The sequence below is a fragment of the Dichomitus squalens genome (genome assembly GCF_000275845.1).
Source record: "Dichomitus squalens LYAD-421 SS1 unplaced genomic scaffold DICSQscaffold_4, whole genome shotgun sequence".
Taxonomy (NCBI): Eukaryota; Fungi; Basidiomycota; class Agaricomycetes; order Polyporales; family Polyporaceae; genus Dichomitus; species Dichomitus squalens.
In genome coordinates, this window is record NW_006766886.1 from 1,598,600 (window position 1) to 1,616,549 (window position 17,950).

General features: G+C 55.8%; 5 protein-coding genes across 5 annotated transcripts; 2 read left to right on the forward strand and 3 right to left on the reverse strand.

Moving 5' to 3' along the window:
- Positions 1-3: 3 nt before the first annotated feature.
- Positions 4-2,951, reverse strand: DICSQDRAFT_159914 (uncharacterized protein; the record flags this gene model as incomplete). Its single annotated transcript, XM_007362692.1, has 10 exons — positions 4-138; positions 208-239; positions 294-465; positions 519-676; positions 732-824; positions 877-1,145; positions 1,196-1,367; positions 1,427-1,856; positions 1,915-2,070; positions 2,130-2,951. 10 exons carry the CDS (start codon positions 2,949-2,951, stop codon positions 4-6), a joined length of 2,439 nt encoding a protein of 812 aa, XP_007362754.1.
- Positions 2,952-5,235: 2,284 nt separating this feature from the next.
- DICSQDRAFT_144676 (uncharacterized protein) lies at positions 5,236-5,550 on the forward strand (the record flags this gene model as incomplete). The annotated part of the gene is made up of 2 exons (XM_007362693.1): positions 5,236-5,342; positions 5,403-5,550. 2 exons carry the CDS (start codon positions 5,236-5,238, stop codon positions 5,548-5,550), a joined length of 255 nt encoding a protein of 84 aa, XP_007362755.1.
- A 406-nt stretch (positions 5,551-5,956) lies between these two features.
- DICSQDRAFT_80833 (MIF4G-domain-containing protein) lies at positions 5,957-10,221 on the reverse strand. Its single transcript, XM_007362694.1, has 16 exons — positions 10,185-10,221; positions 9,623-10,132; positions 9,520-9,569; positions 9,196-9,466; positions 9,035-9,143; positions 8,911-8,981; positions 8,726-8,854; positions 8,410-8,667; positions 8,124-8,357; positions 7,814-8,067; positions 7,664-7,759; positions 6,883-7,612; positions 6,761-6,827; positions 6,201-6,700; positions 6,056-6,121; positions 5,957-6,006 (listed from the first exon to the last, which is right to left on the reverse strand). The coding sequence occupies exons 4-12, from the start codon at positions 9,374-9,376 to the stop codon at positions 7,037-7,039; spliced, it is 1,908 nt and encodes a 635-aa protein (XP_007362756.1). The 5' UTR covers positions 9,377-9,466; positions 9,520-9,569; positions 9,623-10,132; positions 10,185-10,221; the 3' UTR covers positions 5,957-6,006; positions 6,056-6,121; positions 6,201-6,700; positions 6,761-6,827; positions 6,883-7,036.
- Positions 10,222-10,405: 184 nt separating this feature from the next.
- Positions 10,406-13,632, forward strand: DICSQDRAFT_52969 (SART-1 protein; the record flags this gene model as incomplete). Its single annotated transcript, XM_007362695.1, has 10 exons — positions 10,406-10,572; positions 10,632-10,655; positions 11,090-11,277; positions 11,333-11,434; positions 11,490-11,671; positions 11,721-11,823; positions 11,874-11,932; positions 11,993-12,221; positions 12,276-13,203; positions 13,266-13,632. 10 exons carry the CDS (start codon positions 10,406-10,408, stop codon positions 13,630-13,632), a joined length of 2,349 nt encoding a protein of 782 aa, XP_007362757.1.
- A 184-nt stretch (positions 13,633-13,816) lies between these two features.
- On the reverse strand, positions 13,817-15,220 carry DICSQDRAFT_52856 (ribonuclease H2 subunit A; the record flags this gene model as incomplete). Its single annotated transcript, XM_007362696.1, has 6 exons — positions 13,817-13,931; positions 13,995-14,158; positions 14,264-14,452; positions 14,548-14,668; positions 14,838-14,931; positions 14,989-15,220. The coding sequence occupies 6 exons, from the start codon at positions 15,218-15,220 to the stop codon at positions 13,817-13,819; spliced, it is 915 nt and encodes a 304-aa protein (XP_007362758.1).
- Positions 15,221-17,950: the final 2,730 nt, after the last annotated feature.

Sequence of the window (17,950 nt, forward strand, 5' to 3'; positions counted from 1 at the left end):
GCATCAGGCATCCTCAACTGTAAGGCACTCTGGGTTCACCCAGACTTCATCACCCCAGGCAGCTGCCATCCTGCCCACCAGAGTCTGAGCAGCCCTGTCCCACACAAAGTCCCAGGAGGTGACAATGTACATGCCTCTCTTGCAACGAGTAAGCATGACATTTGTACGGCGCTCATCAGTAAGGAAACCTAGGCCCCTAGAGCGAACCAGGGAGACTATGACATAGTCCTTCTCATTCCCTGCAAAGGCACAAGTTCAGCTGTGAAGCCCAAGATCATGAAAAGGCCACTCACCCTGAAAGGAGTCTACATTGAAGCATTTGTCCTGCCAGACAAGACCAGAAGCTTTCAGCTCATTCTCAAGGAAACTGCGCTGAGCATCATAGGGGGTGATGATGCAGTACTCCTTGTCCTCTGCCTGGAGCTTCTCAGCAATTTTAAGGACTGTGAGTCTCTCAGCAGGGTTCTGCAACAGGTATGTCAGAATGGAGAGAAGTCCCCAGTCCAGATAGAACTTACATGCCAACTAGTCTCATGCTGCAGCTCCCTAGAGTCCTCAGTATGGACAAACCAGCAGCTGTCTTGAGTGGTGGGAACTGGGTGGTCTGGCCAGGACTGGAGCTGCCCCTCATAGATGACCTCTGAGACAACCTCTCCAATAAGGGGAGGCATGCGGTCTAAAGATGTTGGTGAGCTATCAAGATGGATCTGCACTAGAAGAGATAGACTTACATTGGATACTGAGGAATAGTGCTGTAGAGCGCAGGTGGGAGATCTCAAAGATGCTCTGAATGATATTGTCATCATCAGCACCAAATGGAGGCACTAGAACATGGATGAGCATATAGAGGGTCAGAGAAGGTGGCAATGAACTTACATTGCTTGTCATCTCCTATCATGCAGATCTTAGAGATGGATGGGAACTGCTGGAGAGGGGCTACATAGTCCCCAATGCCAATCTGGCTAGCTTCATCAATGACCAGAGTGCTGATAGGGTTAGCTGTGGTGAAGATGTGCAGTTTGGGGTGGGCTAGCATGGATAGAGTACAGAGTATGACTGGGATGCCTTGGACCTTCCGCTGCGCCCTCTTGAAGTCACGTGATAGAATGATATTCTTGTTGATACTAGTGTAGATATGTTCATGCCTACACACCTGATGAGACATGTCATACAAGCAGGAGTAGAGATCACATACCATTCAAGGTGGAAGTCGTTAGAGACTAGCAGCCTCCAGTTCAGGAAGCCAACATCCGCCAGCTTCTCAGCAATGTTCTTCACAGCAATGTTGGTCTGAGCGACAAGCCAGATGCCACTTGTACCAGCAGCAACAGCTGAGGCGACAAATGCAGCTATGACTGTGGTTTTCCCTGTTTCCCAGCATCACTGTTAGTACAAACTCCCATGCCGACAGGATACGACACTCAACCTGTGCCAGGGGGGCCCTGTATGATACTCAGTCTGGTTTCACTGGTCTTGAGGAGCATATGCTCGACAGCGCGTTGTTGGGAATCGTTCAGAGGACGTTTGGTGATGATCGGGGGAATGGTATCGACGACCGGGAAGGCTTCAGGCCATGCAAACTCCGAGGATGGTTCGAAGATGTATTTGAGGAACGGGTTCTGTAGGATGTCGCCGCCCTGAAGCGCCTGGAGTACAGCGTGCGACCGCTGCTGGTTCGCATTCGTCGGACGGTCTGCGCCCTCGGTGGTGATGGATATGATGGATCGACCTTCGAGAGAGCTGTCGGTCTTGAGCGTGACGTTGCGCCCTTGAGCCGTGACGATCGTGCCGTTGATGAAGAAGTCGATTCCCGTCTTCGGGTCGTGAACGGCGATGCGCTGGGTCTGAACGCCCGTCTAGAGTGCAAGGGAGATCAGCGGAACTGCACGTACGATGACAGGACGGGGCACATACGTCGTCCTTCCGGAAGCGGGTCTGGAATCGTTCAGCGCGGAGGTGCGCGGTCTGGTGGCGTGCGCCGACGGCGGAGAAGTCGTGGGCGATGGACGTGGGCTGGACGAGCGCGAGCTTCTGGTCGCCGCGCTCGAGCTGTGCGATGGCGCGGAGTTGCTGCAGAACGATAAGGTCAGATATGCGGGACGAGTAGCGATCGCATCGGGGAGGCGCACCGTCTCATTCATAAATCTCGTGTTGACCTTCTTCGCGGCCATGACCCTCTCCTCCATCCCTGCGTACGTCGCGACACACTGCGCGACCCAAGCCTGCTGGGTGCAAGCAATGGTGACAGCGCTGGCGCGCTTGTCGTCCCATACGGACTGCGCGAAGACGCTCTCGACGTTCTCCTTCAGGACGGCGGCGTGCTCTTCGACGGCAAACTTGATTGCGGCTAGCGGCGGCCGGCCGACCCCGAAAGCGGACTGGAGGTCGACGCCGTTCAGGATGCGGAGGTTCTGGTCGGCGAAGAGGGCGATGGCGAGCTCTCCGATGTCGAATGCGAGGAGGGTGACGTCTTCGTTGCAGAGGATCTGCTCGGCGAGGACTTCGCGGCCGCGGTACGCGTTAGCGCCCTTTCCCTTCGCGTGGAACTGGATCACGACGGCCTTGGTGCTGGTGGCGACGACAAGACGGGTGAGGATCCCGCGGCTGCGGGTGCTCGAGGAGTAGATTGCAGCGAGGCCGACGCGACGAGGTACGGGACAAGTGTCCAAGAGGTCGTCGAAGAGCTCCTTCGTCAGTTTGGACTCCAAGACATCGTCTTGCACTTGGATGTTGGGATGATAGTCGTCGATGAGAGACTGTTGGATCGTGCGAATTCTGGATGGCGGCATGGATGATACTTCGTCCTCGAGTGAGGTTGGTAGATGTGGGGGAACTTGGAGTCGTCTCGAGCGTGGTTGGCAGACTGTCGTAGATAATGGAGGCAAGGGAAGCGGTAGGTCGAACGGCAACGCTGACAGGGCGTGTCTACAAGAAGCCCCAAGAAGCGGCATCTTGGGCCACAAAGCGGGCATTTAACACTCTTCACTTTGGTCCGTCCTATATAACGATTTCCTTTGATGGGCTCACTTCCGTCCCTTTTTGTCTCGCAGCACCACAAACTACCGCAGCATCGCTGACGCGCACACAGTCTCGTGTGGTCGAGTGCAATCTATTCCATCTGCGCGTGCACAGGCTAGGGAAACATGATGCAATCGAACACGCCGATGCCGTGTGCCTAGATAAGTAGTCCGATGGAAAGAAAACAAGTCCCGTAGACCAGTCTAAGGTATGCCACTTCGTCCTAACAAATCAATGAACGATGTACGAACCAAGGAGCGGGAACGACAACGATCAGTTCCGCGAAGGAACGCCATGCTCCCACATGGGCTAGCTGTTGCCCCACATGTTGCTGAGCCGTGGAGGTTGTCCATGGCAAGAGCTGTCGGCATTCGAAACGCAGTAGGGCGGCCGTCGGATCGATGCGATAGGAGGAGACATGTGTTCGGAGACAATCCAACATTGAACGTTCGACGATCGGAATGGGCGGATTACCGCTTGCCTGGGAACCGATAGACAACTCTGGGCTCTACAAGCTATGACCGCACCAACATAGTTGGCAGTGTGAACGAATGGTCAGCCGTTATAGTCTACTTTGAGAGAAACATCTGGCGCACCATTTCCGCAACCGCTAAGGACACGTTCACCACTGTCCTTCCCCCAGGATTGTGTCCTGCAGAGATCCCTTGGCTTGGTCAAGCGTAAGGCCTATGAAGTTCCCGGCTTGTGTTCAAATGGCTCCAGGAATGCTTCAGCTTCGGCTCTAGGTAAGGCCAAACCGAGAGATTCCAAGACAACGGTTCTTCTGTGACCCCAGTCATGAGAATGCTTCACAGCGATCTCCGTCCCTCGTTCTAGACGACTGCGAACCAGCTACCGCAGCACCATAGAGAGACGCGTAGGGCAAATTCGTTGATTACAGCCGGTTTCAGCTCGCTTGTCGTGAGAGCGTCGCGCCGCGTCTCGCGCATTTGCCTGTTTTCCCCTCCTAAGCGCCCCCAAAGGAACTTCGGACGACGATATCTCCTCGACTGCTCAATGTAACCACCTCATTCTTGCATATTCCGGCTCAGGATCATGACGCGCAGGGCACGGTGCCGGTTTTAAGTTGGCCGCTCGTATGTCGGATGTTCCACCCGCCTTCGGTCGATTTCACGCTGTCTTCTGCATCTGTCGCGCATATATCTTAAAACAACCCCTGGAGATACCTGCAAGGCTCACTGGTAGCTGTGGGCGGATGTTACGGAGGGCATATGGTGCAGAAGAGTCCATGATGTACGTTTTCTCCATTCTGCGAATGGTTCTCGCACATGCCTAGTATACCACTCTGTCGTATATCGTCAAATCCAACACATCTTTGCTACGAAACATGTCACATATGTCCACTGTAAGCCTACAAACCCATGTAATCGTGCGGGTTGCCAATTGTAGTGTTCTACAAGCTCTCCTTTGCAGCTCCAATCTACCCACCTCGTCTGTTCCTCCCTCCTACTCAGCAGTGACTACATGGCCCCTAATGCCTTGCAAGACCACAGGGATCATGGAGGTGCGGATTACTCACATAGTCATGGTGTCTGGTGCTCCCCGACGAGGACTTTGAGCTGGCCCAAGAGGGCTGCCACCCGAGCCCACCCTATGGTGGACGTGATTGTCGCTGGACACTCCGCCTTTTGACACAGAGCCCTCGGTAGCGTCTTGTCTTCACCATTCCGACAATTTCCGGGAGAGTACGCCATACCATTCAGCCAACAACGCTGTCCGAGTCGAGTAGGGAGCTGGGAGAGCGGGAATGCCCAGAAGTTGGTGACGTCGAGTTGGCGCAACTTCAATACAATACCGTGCCCTGCGCGTCGTAATCCTGAGCCAGAATACGCAAGAATGAAGTGGTTACATTGAGCTGTCGAGGAGATATCGTCGTCCGAAGTTCCTTGGGGGCGCTTAGGAGGGGAAAACAGGCAAATGCGCGAGACGCGGCGCGGCGCTCTCACGACAAGCGAGCTGAAACCGGCTGTACTGACAATTGAGGAGACGCAGGGAACGAAAAGAGCGACAAAGCGCTGAAGCCGGCGAAATGCCTGGAAATGCGCCAGTCACCGGGCGCCTCTCCTCGACTAAGTGCTTACACTTGGACCACTGCTCCTACTTCTCAAATTCCCTTCTACCTCACGTATTATCATGGCTACGCCCGTCATCCTTGGTATCGGCGCAATTGCAGCGGCTGTAGCAGGTCGTTCACTCATGCGTAGGGGTTTGTTGGGTGGAAAGAATGCCGCGGAGCAGTGGGTGAAGGGTGGCTTCAAGGCCAAGATGGACCGGAAGGAAGCTCTTGCAATCCTTGGCCTCAAGTGAGTTCTGGAATTGTTCGCTCCGCTGGAGACTCAAGTACTGATGAAGTTATTCCGAAGGGATGGCGCTGCACTAAAGAAGCAGCTGAAGGATGCGCATAGGCAGATCATGCTCGCGAATCATCCTGACCGCGGCGGCTCGCCATACCTCGCCAGTAAAATCAACGAAGCCAAGGACTTGCTTGATAAGGAGAGCAAGTCGAGGTGATAGTTGGATCCTGCGTGGTACGTCTGCGTTCCTACTCGTGCGGTGGGTCTGGGCTCATGGGACACAGTCGTTTCCTGCTTTTCAGATTTACGCTGTATCCATGCCTAATGATGTACACTGCTCTGTCACATAATACTAGCCCCGTTCCTTGGACGACTGCATCCTGCCTGTCCAATCGCTCGAGTTTCCGTCCTCTAACCCTCAATACTTGTCGCAACTTTTCATCCGGCTACTTGTCTGGAATCCACCGGCGTCGATCTACATTCGCGAGATAGTACGTCTAGCCTTCATGCCATGCCTCCAAGTCCTACAGAGAGACGAACAACGCGAAACCCTCCATGTCTTCTACGAAGCTGTCTGCCGCCCTTCATGTTGCTGACTAAGCAAAATTTCCTTGATACCTGCCGCGATGTCCTCGATGGATCTCCAGCCATCCAAGCTCGGAACGAAAGAGCAGTGAGTCTTCTGGTTGTGCCCGGGGTCTCCTTCCTTATCATAAGTGTAGCTGGGACAATGTCTACTCTTCTGAACTGACGAACTTCGAGGAGATCGGCGACGAGGGCGAGGTATGGTCAGTGCCTCCTAGCGCCGATAGCGTGCTTCACGAGCACCCTCAACGAGTATACATCTGACATGTCTTCGAATTATAGGTTTGGAGAAGACAGTGTCGAGAAGATGGTGGACTGGGCACTGGAGAACGTCTCTCCTGAATCAAGCCCCTTCATCCTCGAGGTCGGGGCAGGGAACGGGAACTTGCTATTCGCACTCTGCGAAGCGGGCTACGACCCTAACAAGATTCTCGGAGTCGATTACAGCCCAGACGCCATCAAGCTCGCGCAAGCTATAGCGAGCACAAGGGCTACATCGCGAGCCGATGGGGACGAAGAGGATGAGGAGGCTGTATCTGCCCTAAAGGATGCGGACAAGATCACGTTCGCCGTGTGTGATTTCCTACAAGACGATGTCGTGCCACTTGAGGGCATGGTTCCGGGGCAGCACTCGGTCGCAGTATGGGATCTGGTCCTGGACAAGGGGACGTTCGACGCGATTGCACTGGCGGAGATGGATGAAGGCGGCCGAACTCCTGCGGATGGGTACCCCGCGCGAATCGGACGGGTTGTCAAACCGAATGGCTTTTTTCTCATTACTTGTGAGTGCCCCCCGCGTAGTCACAAGGTCGGCGTTATACTTAGTCGACGTCATGATGCAGCGTGCAACTTCACCGAAGAGGAACTAAAGGCGAAGTTCGCCAACGCCGAAACAGGCTTGCGGTACCAGTATGTTACACGAAACGTTATCCGCGCAGCTGTTGTCCTGATACGCCCCTCTCAGCTCCAGAGTGCCGTGGCCAACCTTCTCGTTCGGAGGTCGCAGTGGGAATGTGTATTCTACTGTCGCATTTCGGAAACTTTGATTGTCTGGGTGCCATTCGGATGCTAGTATTGTTTCTTGAGAGCGAATGAGTAGTGACACATAGGGGCAGATTCTATAGCACAGTAATCACATCCATTCCTGTCCTCAACGTCTGCAGCGCGACCTGGCTCGCCCACTTCAAGAACCCCTCCTCTCCCCTGAACGCCTCTCGCAAAAAGTATACCAGCCCGAGTGCAACCGACTGGATCTTCGAGCCCTTGATGAAGACTTCCTCCAACGGCGCCTTGTTCTTCGTGTTCGGCAGTTCCTCCGAGCTGAGCAACGGCGTCGCCAGCTGTGTGTTCGCGAGCACGTGCACGAACAGCTCCCGCATGAACGTCCGCGCCTGCGGCTTGAGGACGGTGAAGTCGACGGGCTTGAGAATCGCGAGCGTGCAGCAATCCTTGGCGATCCACCAACCGAACGCGCGCGCAACGTTGCGCATGCGTGTCGGGGAGATGGACTTGACGTTAAAGCCCGCGCGGTCGTCCTCGCTGAGATTTTTCAGGATTTCGGCGCCGCCGACGGTCGTCTCGCCCATATCTCGGAGGAAGTCCCAGAGGCAGAACTGGAGGGTAATCTTGTGCGCGTGGGAGAGGCGGCAGAGCTGCTGGCCGACAAGGGCGTAGTACGGATTGTACTGCTTTTCCTTCACAAGGTATGAGCTACGGTAGATGTGGGAAGAGCTGAGAAAGCGCACGTTGCCGCAGCAGTGCAGGATGACGCGGATGATCTCGCGCTGCTGAATCTCCGTCAATTTGAGTTGCGAAAGCCGCTCGCAAGCATCCACGTAGTCCTAAAGACCTGGTTGAGTGGATTGGAAGTAGCGGATTAGTATGGACCGACGTACTTCGCTGCTCATGAGCACAACGAAAATGCTTCTCCGGATATCCGTGTTCATTCCTTGCTTCTTGGCGAGCTTCAATAGCACGTTCTCGTTCGGTACATCTAGGGCTGGCGCAATCGCCGCGTGGCTTTGAGCTTCTTGCTTGTGCTCGACGAGCGGGTCGCCGCCCCACGCGGCACCGACGAGCCACCACTTCCCCTTAGTGTCTGCGGAACGCAAGTCTTCCAGCGACACTCTGAGAGGCTCATGGGACATCACTGCGGCAAGCAGTCAGGTTAGCGGCGAGATCCAAAGAGGCATTAGGGTGACTGACCATGACGCTTGTTGAGACCCGACAAGAACTTCTTCATACGTTCCACGGCCTCTCCGCCTGCTGTCTGCCCAGCGGCCTTCTTGATCTTATTATTCTTCAGGTTGCTAAGAGTCTCAACCATGAAGCGAACGCGCGAGCTGAGGGCCCTCGTGTCCTGGGGCAGCTTCTCGTGGACTATCTGGATAATGCTCTTGAGGGCAGTTGGGTCGTCTTGTCTCAACTGCTGCCCAGAGTCTAGTTAACAGTCAGACTCACTCGTCATGAGATGAACGCAGATAGTACTGACTCCTTGCGACTTTCAGCAACAACTCCACCTTGAACTCGCTGAGGTCCCCGTCTAGCAATGCACGAATCACGTCGTACATCAGGACGCTGGAGATGACCTGGAAATTGTAGAGCTCCGAAAGGAGAACCACGAGGTTGGAAGCTTCCTTGCCGATGGGCTCATCGCTAGTGGAGAGATCCGCAGGAACATCGCCCTTGTCGCTCAGCGCAGCGAAGTGTGTATCATAAGAAGACACTATGTGCTGAACGAAGAATGCCGCTAAAAGAACATTGTGTTAGTGTATTTTACTGTGCTGAGACACGGTGAAATTCCATGCCAAACTCAATTCCGATTAGTTTGTGGAGAGCCGAGACGAACGCCGCATGCAAGACGACGTATTGGTCGAGGAGTATAGAGTGCGAGGAGATCCCCTCGGTGATGAGCTTCGTCAAAGTTTCCGTGACATCTGCATACAACTATTTATTGGCATGGAGCAATGAGCAGGAAAAGTTCCCAACATACCATGTCTACGGTTATTCCGGTACACTTCTTCAACGCCATCTACGATGGTCGCTATGTTCTGCTCGCTCATCCTGCGGCGAGCCATTACTGTACATGACATGCAGGACCGGTTTTGAAAACGCACCGATTGAGAAGACCTTTGAGTTGTCTCGTCAACTTAAGCTGAGCTTCAGATATCTGCCCGGTTTCGATCTCCGCACGTTTACGAAGATGCGGAGGAACATATTTGGAACCTGTGGCAATCCAGATGAGGTAGGGAGTTTGGCAAAGGATGTGGTAACAAACCGGATGATGCAGGCTGAGATGTCTCCGGAACCTCCGCTCGGCTCTCGATTTGCTGAGTAGAGCTGCTTTCGTCTGATTGCTCAGCGTCCTCACAGGCACCTCCGTCTCCGATACCATGCCACTCCTCAGCTTCATCCGGCTTCTGCTCATCGTCGTCGTCCCCGTCCGTGCTTTCAACCATCAACTCGTCCTCGTCTGCGCTATCCTCGAGCGTGGAGCCTTCTTCACCAGATCCCTCTTCGGAATGATATCCTTCTGAGACTTCGTCATGCTGTCAACGATATCAGTCAAACGGACTTCACAAGCGACGCATCGTATAGTCACCTGGTATGCCGGTAATGACGACTCAAATTCATCCAAGCCGTTGAGGAGATCTGCAACGCAGTTTTCGCATAAGCACGCTTGAACGGACGGTACACAGGCTTACCATCTAAACCGTCCTCTTCTTCGCCTCTGCCGTATTGTGTGGTGCGCTTTCCTCCCTTCACCCAACCAAGTTTGCGCTCTAGATAGGCAATATAAGCATCCTCCTGCTCCTCCTGAGGTGTCCAAAGAATGGCATTGAGTGGTGCCTTATGAGCTCGTTTCAGGGCTTTCGGTGCCTCTGCACGCTCCGCCAATTTCTCAAGAGGGGTCTTGACCTTCTTTATTTTCAGGCTGGATCTTGTAGCGACATCCTTGGGGGGTTTCGTGCCGGCGACGGTCGAAGTAGGATGCGAAGCCGAAGACTGAGCGGTCTCTAGCTTGGCCTTCTTGCGCTGAGGGGACTCGACGTGTTCTGCCTCTGCATGCCTCTTTCCATGCTGGTGGGGCTTGGTTGAAGGGGCAGCGGAGAAGTATACTGCCTTGCGCTGCTTGCGACTTTCCCTGGCCTCTTTTCGGGCCTCTTTGCGTGATAGCCGCTGCCTTCCTTTGTGCTTATGTTTGTACGCGGAGTCTAGGTAACATTTGAGATTAACCTGACCGGTAGCTTCTATCAGCGTACATACTGCTTTCTCCGTTGATCTCCTCGAGGAGGGAATGGGGGAGCGAGGGTCGAGTGTGGGTGTGAGCAGGCATGAATTTCGTGGTCTCGCCGCGCGATTGGCTCAGAAGACCCGCACCCAGCGAGCGCTTCTTCCTCGCCGCTTTGCTCGCTGCGCTCATCACCACACTCAGGCTCGGGACCTCTGCTTCACTTCTTCATCTTGCCGCTACCGTCGCCGCCGCCATGTCCATGGAAGAGAGCATCAGTTTGGAGGAGACTAACAAAATCCGTATCTCGCTGGGTCTCAAGCCTCTCACTGACGACAAGGCTCCTGCCGGCGACAAGGAGAAAGAGGCGGAAGACAACTATGCTAAGCAGCGGGAGCGAGAGACGAAGGAGCGCGAGTCAAAGTGAGCATTGTAGTTCTGTCAGCTCGCTTCCGCTGACATCGCCCTCCTCTCTCTTCAAGGGCCATCCAAGATCGTATTGCGAAGTGAGTAGCTGTCTCATCATCTAGTCCATCATGCAGTTGCTTCTACCTCCCTTGGTTAGCTCGGGCCCGCTATAGCGTGGCTGGGACAGAGAAACGTCCCATGTCAAACTGCTTAAGTTCGCAGTTTGATTACAGGCGTACGGCATTGCGCTGAGTGATACTCGTTGGCTAGCTGGTGAGACACCCAGTCCTGCTAGTTCTGCTAGTCGGCATACTATAGCCAAGTTTCCTTGGCGGTCTCATGCCGCTAAGTTCATCACCCGTATTCCTTCTGGTCTCGCAGGGCCGGAAAAGTGAGGTATCGATACTATTCTCAAGATCTTCATGGGCGTTGTCTTTGGCAACGGCTGTGTATGTCGTGCTGGCGTGGTAGCTAGGAGCAAGGACGGGAAATGCGTTCAATTACCAGCTTGTGCTCATATATTACTGTTTAGGGCCAAGAACAAGCGCGAGCTCAACGCGAAACTGAAGGGTGCCACTCTCGGGGAGGCTGAAGGAGATGTGGACGATACACTCAAATGGATCAAGAGGAGTAAGAAGAGGGAGAAGGAATTGGCGAAGAAGCGGCAGGAGGAGTTGGAGAATATGGATAAACTCCTTCTGGGGGATGACTATACCGAAAGTATGTTCGCCATCGTAGCCTCACATGTTATACTTGCTGACAAATTGCATCGCAGAGGATCTCGAGGGCCTTAAAGTCAGCCATGACTTCGAAGGCCTGGAGGAAGGAGAGGCCCGCATCCTGACGCTGAAGGATAGTCGTATCCTCGACAACGAAGGTGATTGTATGCGTATCTATCGGATCTACGGGAAAAACTGACGGCATTCTCGCAGAGGATGAGCTGCAGAACGTTGAAATGGCGGAGCGAGAGAAGGAGAAGAAGAACAAGGAGCTTAAGATCAAGCGACGAGACTATACAGGCTATGACGACGAAGAGTTCTCTGCTGGTGCGGTGGGTATGAAGCGCGCTGTGCTCTCCAAGTACGACGAATTTCTTGAAGGCCCGAAGGAAACCGTAAGTGTACAAAGCACTGCAACGAACAGTGTCTAATCTCTCGCATTAGGACTTTCGGCTCGGCAGCTCCACCCTTTCTTCCCGCACAAAGAAGGAGGAAACGGAAGGCACAGTGTCGGTCAACAAGTCTAAGTTGTCGATAGATTATGCCAGTGCGTCCACTTACTATCATCGCTTCCACCTCGTTCATATTGGCTTGCAGAGAACATCGAGTCCGCTGACTATCTTCAGCCTGGCGATGTCGGTTTCAAGAAGCCGAAGGTGTGTTGTGACGGCACCTACGACCATGGCGAGGACGCATGCTCATGAGTTTCGTCGCAGACGAAGAAAAAACGTCCGACGCGTCGGATTAATGTCGAAGAGTCCGATATACCTCCTGTGAATGGCGAAGACCAGATGCAGGTAGACGAGAAGCCCATTGTCCCGCGACCACGTAATTTGGATGCCAATTTCGTAGATGACGATGAGCTGCAAGCGGCTCTTGCGCGCTCTCGGCGTGCGAAGCTTCAGAGACCTAAGAAGCTATCGCCCGAAGAGATCGCACGACAGAGTATGTGACTCCGCATTTTAAAAACGATGTATGCGCTTATATCATGTTTTCTAGTCGCCGAGCAGCGTGCGCAGTCTGAGGCCAGGGAAGTCATCGTTGTCGGCGACGAGGATGACGACGAGGATGGCGGGCTGACTATAGATGACACTTCGGAGTTTGTTCGCGCCATCACCTATGACCCTACCGCAGTCAAGAAGGAACGTGTCGAACCTTCCGTCAAGCGCGAAGCCTCACGAGAGCCTTCCAGGCTCCCATCGGCACCACCAGCGAAGCTCGATGACGAGGATCACCCCATGGAGGAGATCGAGGCCGGCGAGGTGATCGTGAAGGAGGAAGAGGACGAGGAGGCGATGCTCAACGCTATCGAGAGCGCCATCAAGCAGACCGAGGCGATGGAGTCTGCCCAAGAGGGATCCTCGACCGACGCCGCGGTCGGCACGGCCGTCGAGCAGACCTTCGGCGCCGGCATGGCCGCGACGCTCAACATCCTCCGGCAGCAGGGCGTCCTCGCGCAGCCGAAAGCGGACCAGCTCGAGCGCGAACGCGTGCAGCTGCAGCGCGACCTCTGGCTCGCGGACTACCGGCGGATGGTCGCCTACCGCGAGCTCGAGCGCGCGAAGATGCGCGGGGGCAACAAGGACCAGGCGACGCGCGAGTACGAGAACCGGGTGCGGGAGCAGCAGGAGGCGCGGCAGAACCTGGAGGCGTTCAGGAACTACAAGCCGGACGTGAACATCGTGTACTACGACGAGTTCGGGCGCGAGCTGACGCCGAAGGAGGCGTGGAAGGCGCTCTCGCACAAGTTCCACGGGAAGGGCTCGGGCAAGGCCAAGACGGAGAAGCGGCTGAAGAAGATCGCGGAGGAGCGCAAGAAGGAGGCGATGGCGAGCGGGGACACGCCGCTGAGCATGAACCAGGCGTTCCAGATCCGCCAGGAGAAGACGGGCCAGGCGCACTTCGTGCTCTCCGTCGGCAACCGAGGGTGCGTTCTGCTCCCGCTCTCTTTTCATCATCCGAACACATGCTCACTCTACCGTCCCACAGAGCGGTTCCGCAAGCCGCAGAGTTCTTCGACAGCCAGCCGCTCACCAAGGGCAAGACGGAGAAGAAGAACAAGAAGAAGCAGGCGGACAAGGGCGGAATCCCGCAGCTCGACTCGACCGGGTTCATGACCCTCCCCGCGCCCGTGCTCAACAACGGCAGCCCTGCGCCAGGGACGTCCGCGGGGGGCTCCCCCGCGCCGCGCCCTGGCTTCTCGCGCATCACGTCCGTCGCAGCGGAGGTCGAGACCCCGAAGGAGGGCACCCCCGTCCCGGCGGAGAGGTCGAAGGTCGTGATTGGGCTTGGGGCGAAGCGCAAGGCTGCTGGCGACGCACAGGGCACTCCTCCGCCCAAGTCGCAGAAGCGGTAGTGCGATCGCTACGGAACCAGACTCGAACTCCTTGCTATGACCTATACGACCTGCTCTCGTTCTCTTTATGCACTATGAGATATGCTGTCCATCCCGAGGCTGCCAGAAATACACATGATAAATTACAGTAGATGTACACTACGTGGACACTCCGAAGCTAATGTAATGGGTATCTGGATGCTGTCTACAGCGTGCTGACGCTGCTGAGGCACAGGTCTTTCGTGACCAGACAACGGTCCTTGTCGCGCCCCGTGGCGCCAGTGAAGGCCTGCACCAAGGACGCCTGGCCGTCGTCGATCCTGAGCGTATCCCAGGAGGTTAGGTCACGCCTGCGCAAGAACCAAAGAGGCCGTCGGACGCACCATTCCACCGCATGCCCGTCCTTCTCCAGCGCGACCTTGATCGTCGCCCACGAGAACCGGGCGAACGAGGGGTACCCGAACGTGGGCTCCAGCGAGCTCCTGATCCACGCCTGCGTCTTGGGGTCCGAGGGGTACCCGCTGCCCGTCTCCTGCGCCCACTTGCCCTCCGACGCCCTCGCCCTCGCCCTCGCCCCCGCCGCCTCCCCCCTATGCGCAGACGACGACGTCGGGGGGCCGCGGAAGAACTTGGACGCGACGGGGTCCGGGACGGGCGCGCGCTCCTCGTACACCCAGCCGTCGATCCACGCGTCGCGCGTGACCTTGGCGGCGACGCTGGCGGCGCCGACGATCTTGAAGGTGAGGTCTGCCTTGGCCTGGACGGTGAATGCGATGTCGGGGAAGAGGGAGGAGAGGTACGCTTCGTAGCTCGTCGTCCTGCCGAGCGCATCGACGTACACCTGGTGGGTGCGGGCGCCCGGGGGCCGTCAGCGGAGGCAGCATGGATGGAGGGAACGGGAAGGGAAAGGGAGGAGGGGGCGAGGCGAGGACGCACCTCGGAGAGCTGGACGCCCCTGGCGAGGACCTCGCGGATGAGGAGCACGGTCGCGTTTTGCGACTGCTGGTTGAGGTTCGTTGGGGGGCGCTTGAGCATCCCGGCGGAGATGTCCTTGGGGCTGGGCAGAAGGGTAGTTGTTAGAAGGTGTTCTGCTCCGGAGCCATGGCCAGCGAGACTGTTTTTGCAACAGGAGGGGTATGCTGCGGACGCTCCAAGAAGGGTGCGCTGCCGCACGTCCAGAAGCCTTTGCCGAGACGACCAGTTGAGGGAAGGGAGAGAGGACTCACCTCAGGACGCGGACAGACCAGCCGAGGTTGACCGGGTCAGACCCCAGAGTCTCTAGGAGGGACGAGCGCACTTGTGCAGTGAGGGTCTTCGAGTCTAGAGAAGAGAAGGTCGGCTGTAATTCCAGAGGCGGCTCCCAATACGGAAACTCACCGGTAAACCCTAGCTGTTCGAGCTGCTCTTTGTAGGCTAGCGGACAGTATGCTACACCATATACAAGAGGACCAAGCACAGGACCTCTGCCTGCTTCATCCACTCCGAGAAAGTAAGGACCAGGGGCGGTGGGGGTTGGCGAGTGGTAGGTGTAGGAGTCGATGAGAGGAAGCGAGGGATCGGGGATAGACGGGATGGTTCCCGCAGATTCAGCAACTTCATCCGACTTCATAGCGGACTTGAGCGTCGTAGAAACTGCAGATGTTGGGGAGGGATAGTAGCCGGTAGACGGCAGCAGGTGCGCGAGCCGCTACTCCGCGACGCGTTGTTGTGCCGTGTTTGGGCAGGCGGGACAGCCACAGGCGGCGCGTCTTGGCTTGCAGAAATTGGTTGTGTGCCAGCTTGGATAACGCTTGCTTCACACCACTTTCCGCTCCATCGACACCCCCTCTCGATATGCCATACGCTATCCGGTTCATACATGGCACAATACCGCAGAACACACCTGTCGTGACATCTATAAGATCCGAAGCGCCGAAGCAGCTCGAGCCATACCACGTTCCCTTGGCTCGAAACGATATTACCGCTCCAATAGTCCTCTGGCCAAGCTCGACTCTAACCTGATCTCCAGACGTCTCAGTCGAGGTCTGCAGTGTCTGCGCAATTGCTTTAGCTGCGGCCTCCTGGGCAGACTCGTGCTAGATCGACGAATCCTGCAGTCCGTCCGCATCGCGCGCCGGGTGTGGTGAGGACGTCCGGGTCGGACGTCGGACGTCGTTAGTCGATTTTCCTCACTCCCAAGCCAATCATATCGCGAGTCGGTGCTCGCCACCGACTCGCTATTGCGCTGTCAGATCCTCAAGTTCTTGCGACCACAGGGCTGTCGGAAGGGGAGGCAAGGGCGCGAGACGGCACTAGTCGACTGTTCTGTACATGACGTATTAGAGGTAGTCTACAAGTCGACACTGCTCACCTTCCCCGAGGTGAACATGTGCCTCCCAACCTCGGACGAGGCCCAGGGAGCAGCATTCAATATGATGAGATTGTACTTCGCTCGGGTATCAGCCGATCGCGGTGAACTTCTTGGCGAGCACGAAGTTCAAGGCGCTCAGTTACATACTATCTCACTCATCGCGGACACGGTTCTTGCAGACATCGTAGCCTTTCGAACAATCCGGCCCGACTCTGTCTCACATCTCTCATTGAATTACATGGGATGCGGTGCACCTGCCACAATGCCTCGGCTCTCCAAGACATAGCAGGGAAACAATCGCAGACAAACCTTCTTGGACCCCCCCCCTGTGTGCCGCTCTACATAGAATCACCTTCACGAGGCTGACCAGTCGACATTCGTGAAGAGTAGCCCGCCAGCGGAACTGCCAGCCGCACGGATATCCCATCCACCTATCCTCCAAACAATATAAAAGGCTGCATCATGCGGTGACCCCTCTTCACTCCAAACCCTTATCTTCGCATCTTCCCGCATTCCGCCTACACAACTTGATTCGTCTACGGGTGGACCCACACGTAACACGGATGAATCCATCATACCTCTCTTCGGCCGTCCTCTTCCTCTCCCGCCCGTCTTTGCAGCACTAGATGCTCGTTGAGTATGTTCTTTTATACTCTTCTCTCGTTCTTGTGGATCTCTAACGCGAGTCGTATCTTCTGTCCATGGAACGAAAAGTGACAAGCGTCGTCCACCAGCATCAAGAAGACAGTTCGCACCTTCCCTTACCAATCGCCGAGCCAAGCATGTCATCACAACAGACAGCGGTCACTGGAGGCGCTGTAAGTAATGCCTTATCACCTCGCCACGGTTCCCTACTTGACACTGTCGACGATACGCAGCGTCCGGACGTACGCCAGCCACCGGCCAGCCGTAGCAAGTGATACAGATGCCACCAAGGTTGTCTTCCGTAGGCACTGGCATGCTGCCGTCAGGAGCCCTCCGAGAAATCGGAGCCTGAGGGTGTATGTCAGGGAGGGGCTGACGAACTCGGGCGGTGGCTCCCCCTTGTGTAGTCGGCCCCTTCGGCCTACGGGGATGACGTGGTTGTCCCCTCCCCTACTTGCCATCGCGAAGACGAGGTAGGCTAGCTTTGTAGATGATCTCTAAGCCCTTTTGACCGACTCTCCATGACAGTCTGCCGATGTACAAACCAGATCCGATATACCCACCGTCCTGCACCCTCGTGGGCCCCTGTTCATCTCTTGAGCCTTTGCCGGATCTTCGGCTTGCTGTGGACTAGTATTGAGTACCTCACATCGCCCACCTGGGGGGTGTATATGTACACTTATGTTCCTGTTAGGAGCTCGCGGCGTAGACGCACTAGTTGTGAAGGGACAGGCCAAGCACCGTTATCGTGCTCTTGTATCTAATTCATACCTATTATGAGGCATCGAATGGGTCTCTGTAAACCTCCACTCAAACGCTCCAAATCATTCCACTCCCTTCTGTAGGGGCATCGCAGGAACTGACTGGTGAGCAAAAACCTGGGTAGGGAGATGAGCATGACAAGCTTAGCCTCAATGCCGACACCTTGTGTAGCTAGTGCAAGTATTGCTGGTTGGATATCATGGGTGGGCGAGGATCGAGCAAGTTGACCGGCCTAGACGAGCCTCGACCTTCAGCAATTTGCGGGTTAGCATGTAGGATTCTCGGCATCCGCAAGCAAGACATCATCCCTCAGAGTACCAAGGAATGAGGTCCGCGGGCCTGAGCCGCGAGACGTTGCAACAGCACCCAGGAGAGCTCAATAAGTGAGTTTCTCCCTTGCCGCTCTGTGCCAAAGCTCGCCTGACACCTGGGTGCAGCTCGAAGTCGCTGGGCAGAGTACGCCAGCTGTGGTCGCCCCTTAACTCCAAAGAAGCGGACGGGACCAACGATACGTCTGGGTTCAGCTCGCATTCCCAACTAACCCTCTGGCCTTCTGCCGGAGTTAGGAGTGCATTATGTAGC

What these genes read in the sequence shown, in the direction of transcription:
- DICSQDRAFT_80833 (XM_007362694.1), bottom strand. Translation starts at nt 9,376, where the DNA reads ATGGTTGAAAGCACGGACGGGGACGACGACGATGAGCAGAAGCCGGAT. An exon ending in CCGGAATAACCGTAGACATG is followed by an intron (nt 8,855 to 8,910) that starts GTATGTTGGGAA and finishes AGTTGTATGCAG; the next exon opens with ATGTCACGGAAACTTTGACG. An exon ending in GGGTCTCAACAAGCGTCATG is followed by an intron (nt 8,068 to 8,123) that starts GTCAGTCACCCT and finishes TGCTTGCCGCAG; the next exon opens with TGATGTCCCATGAGCCTCTC.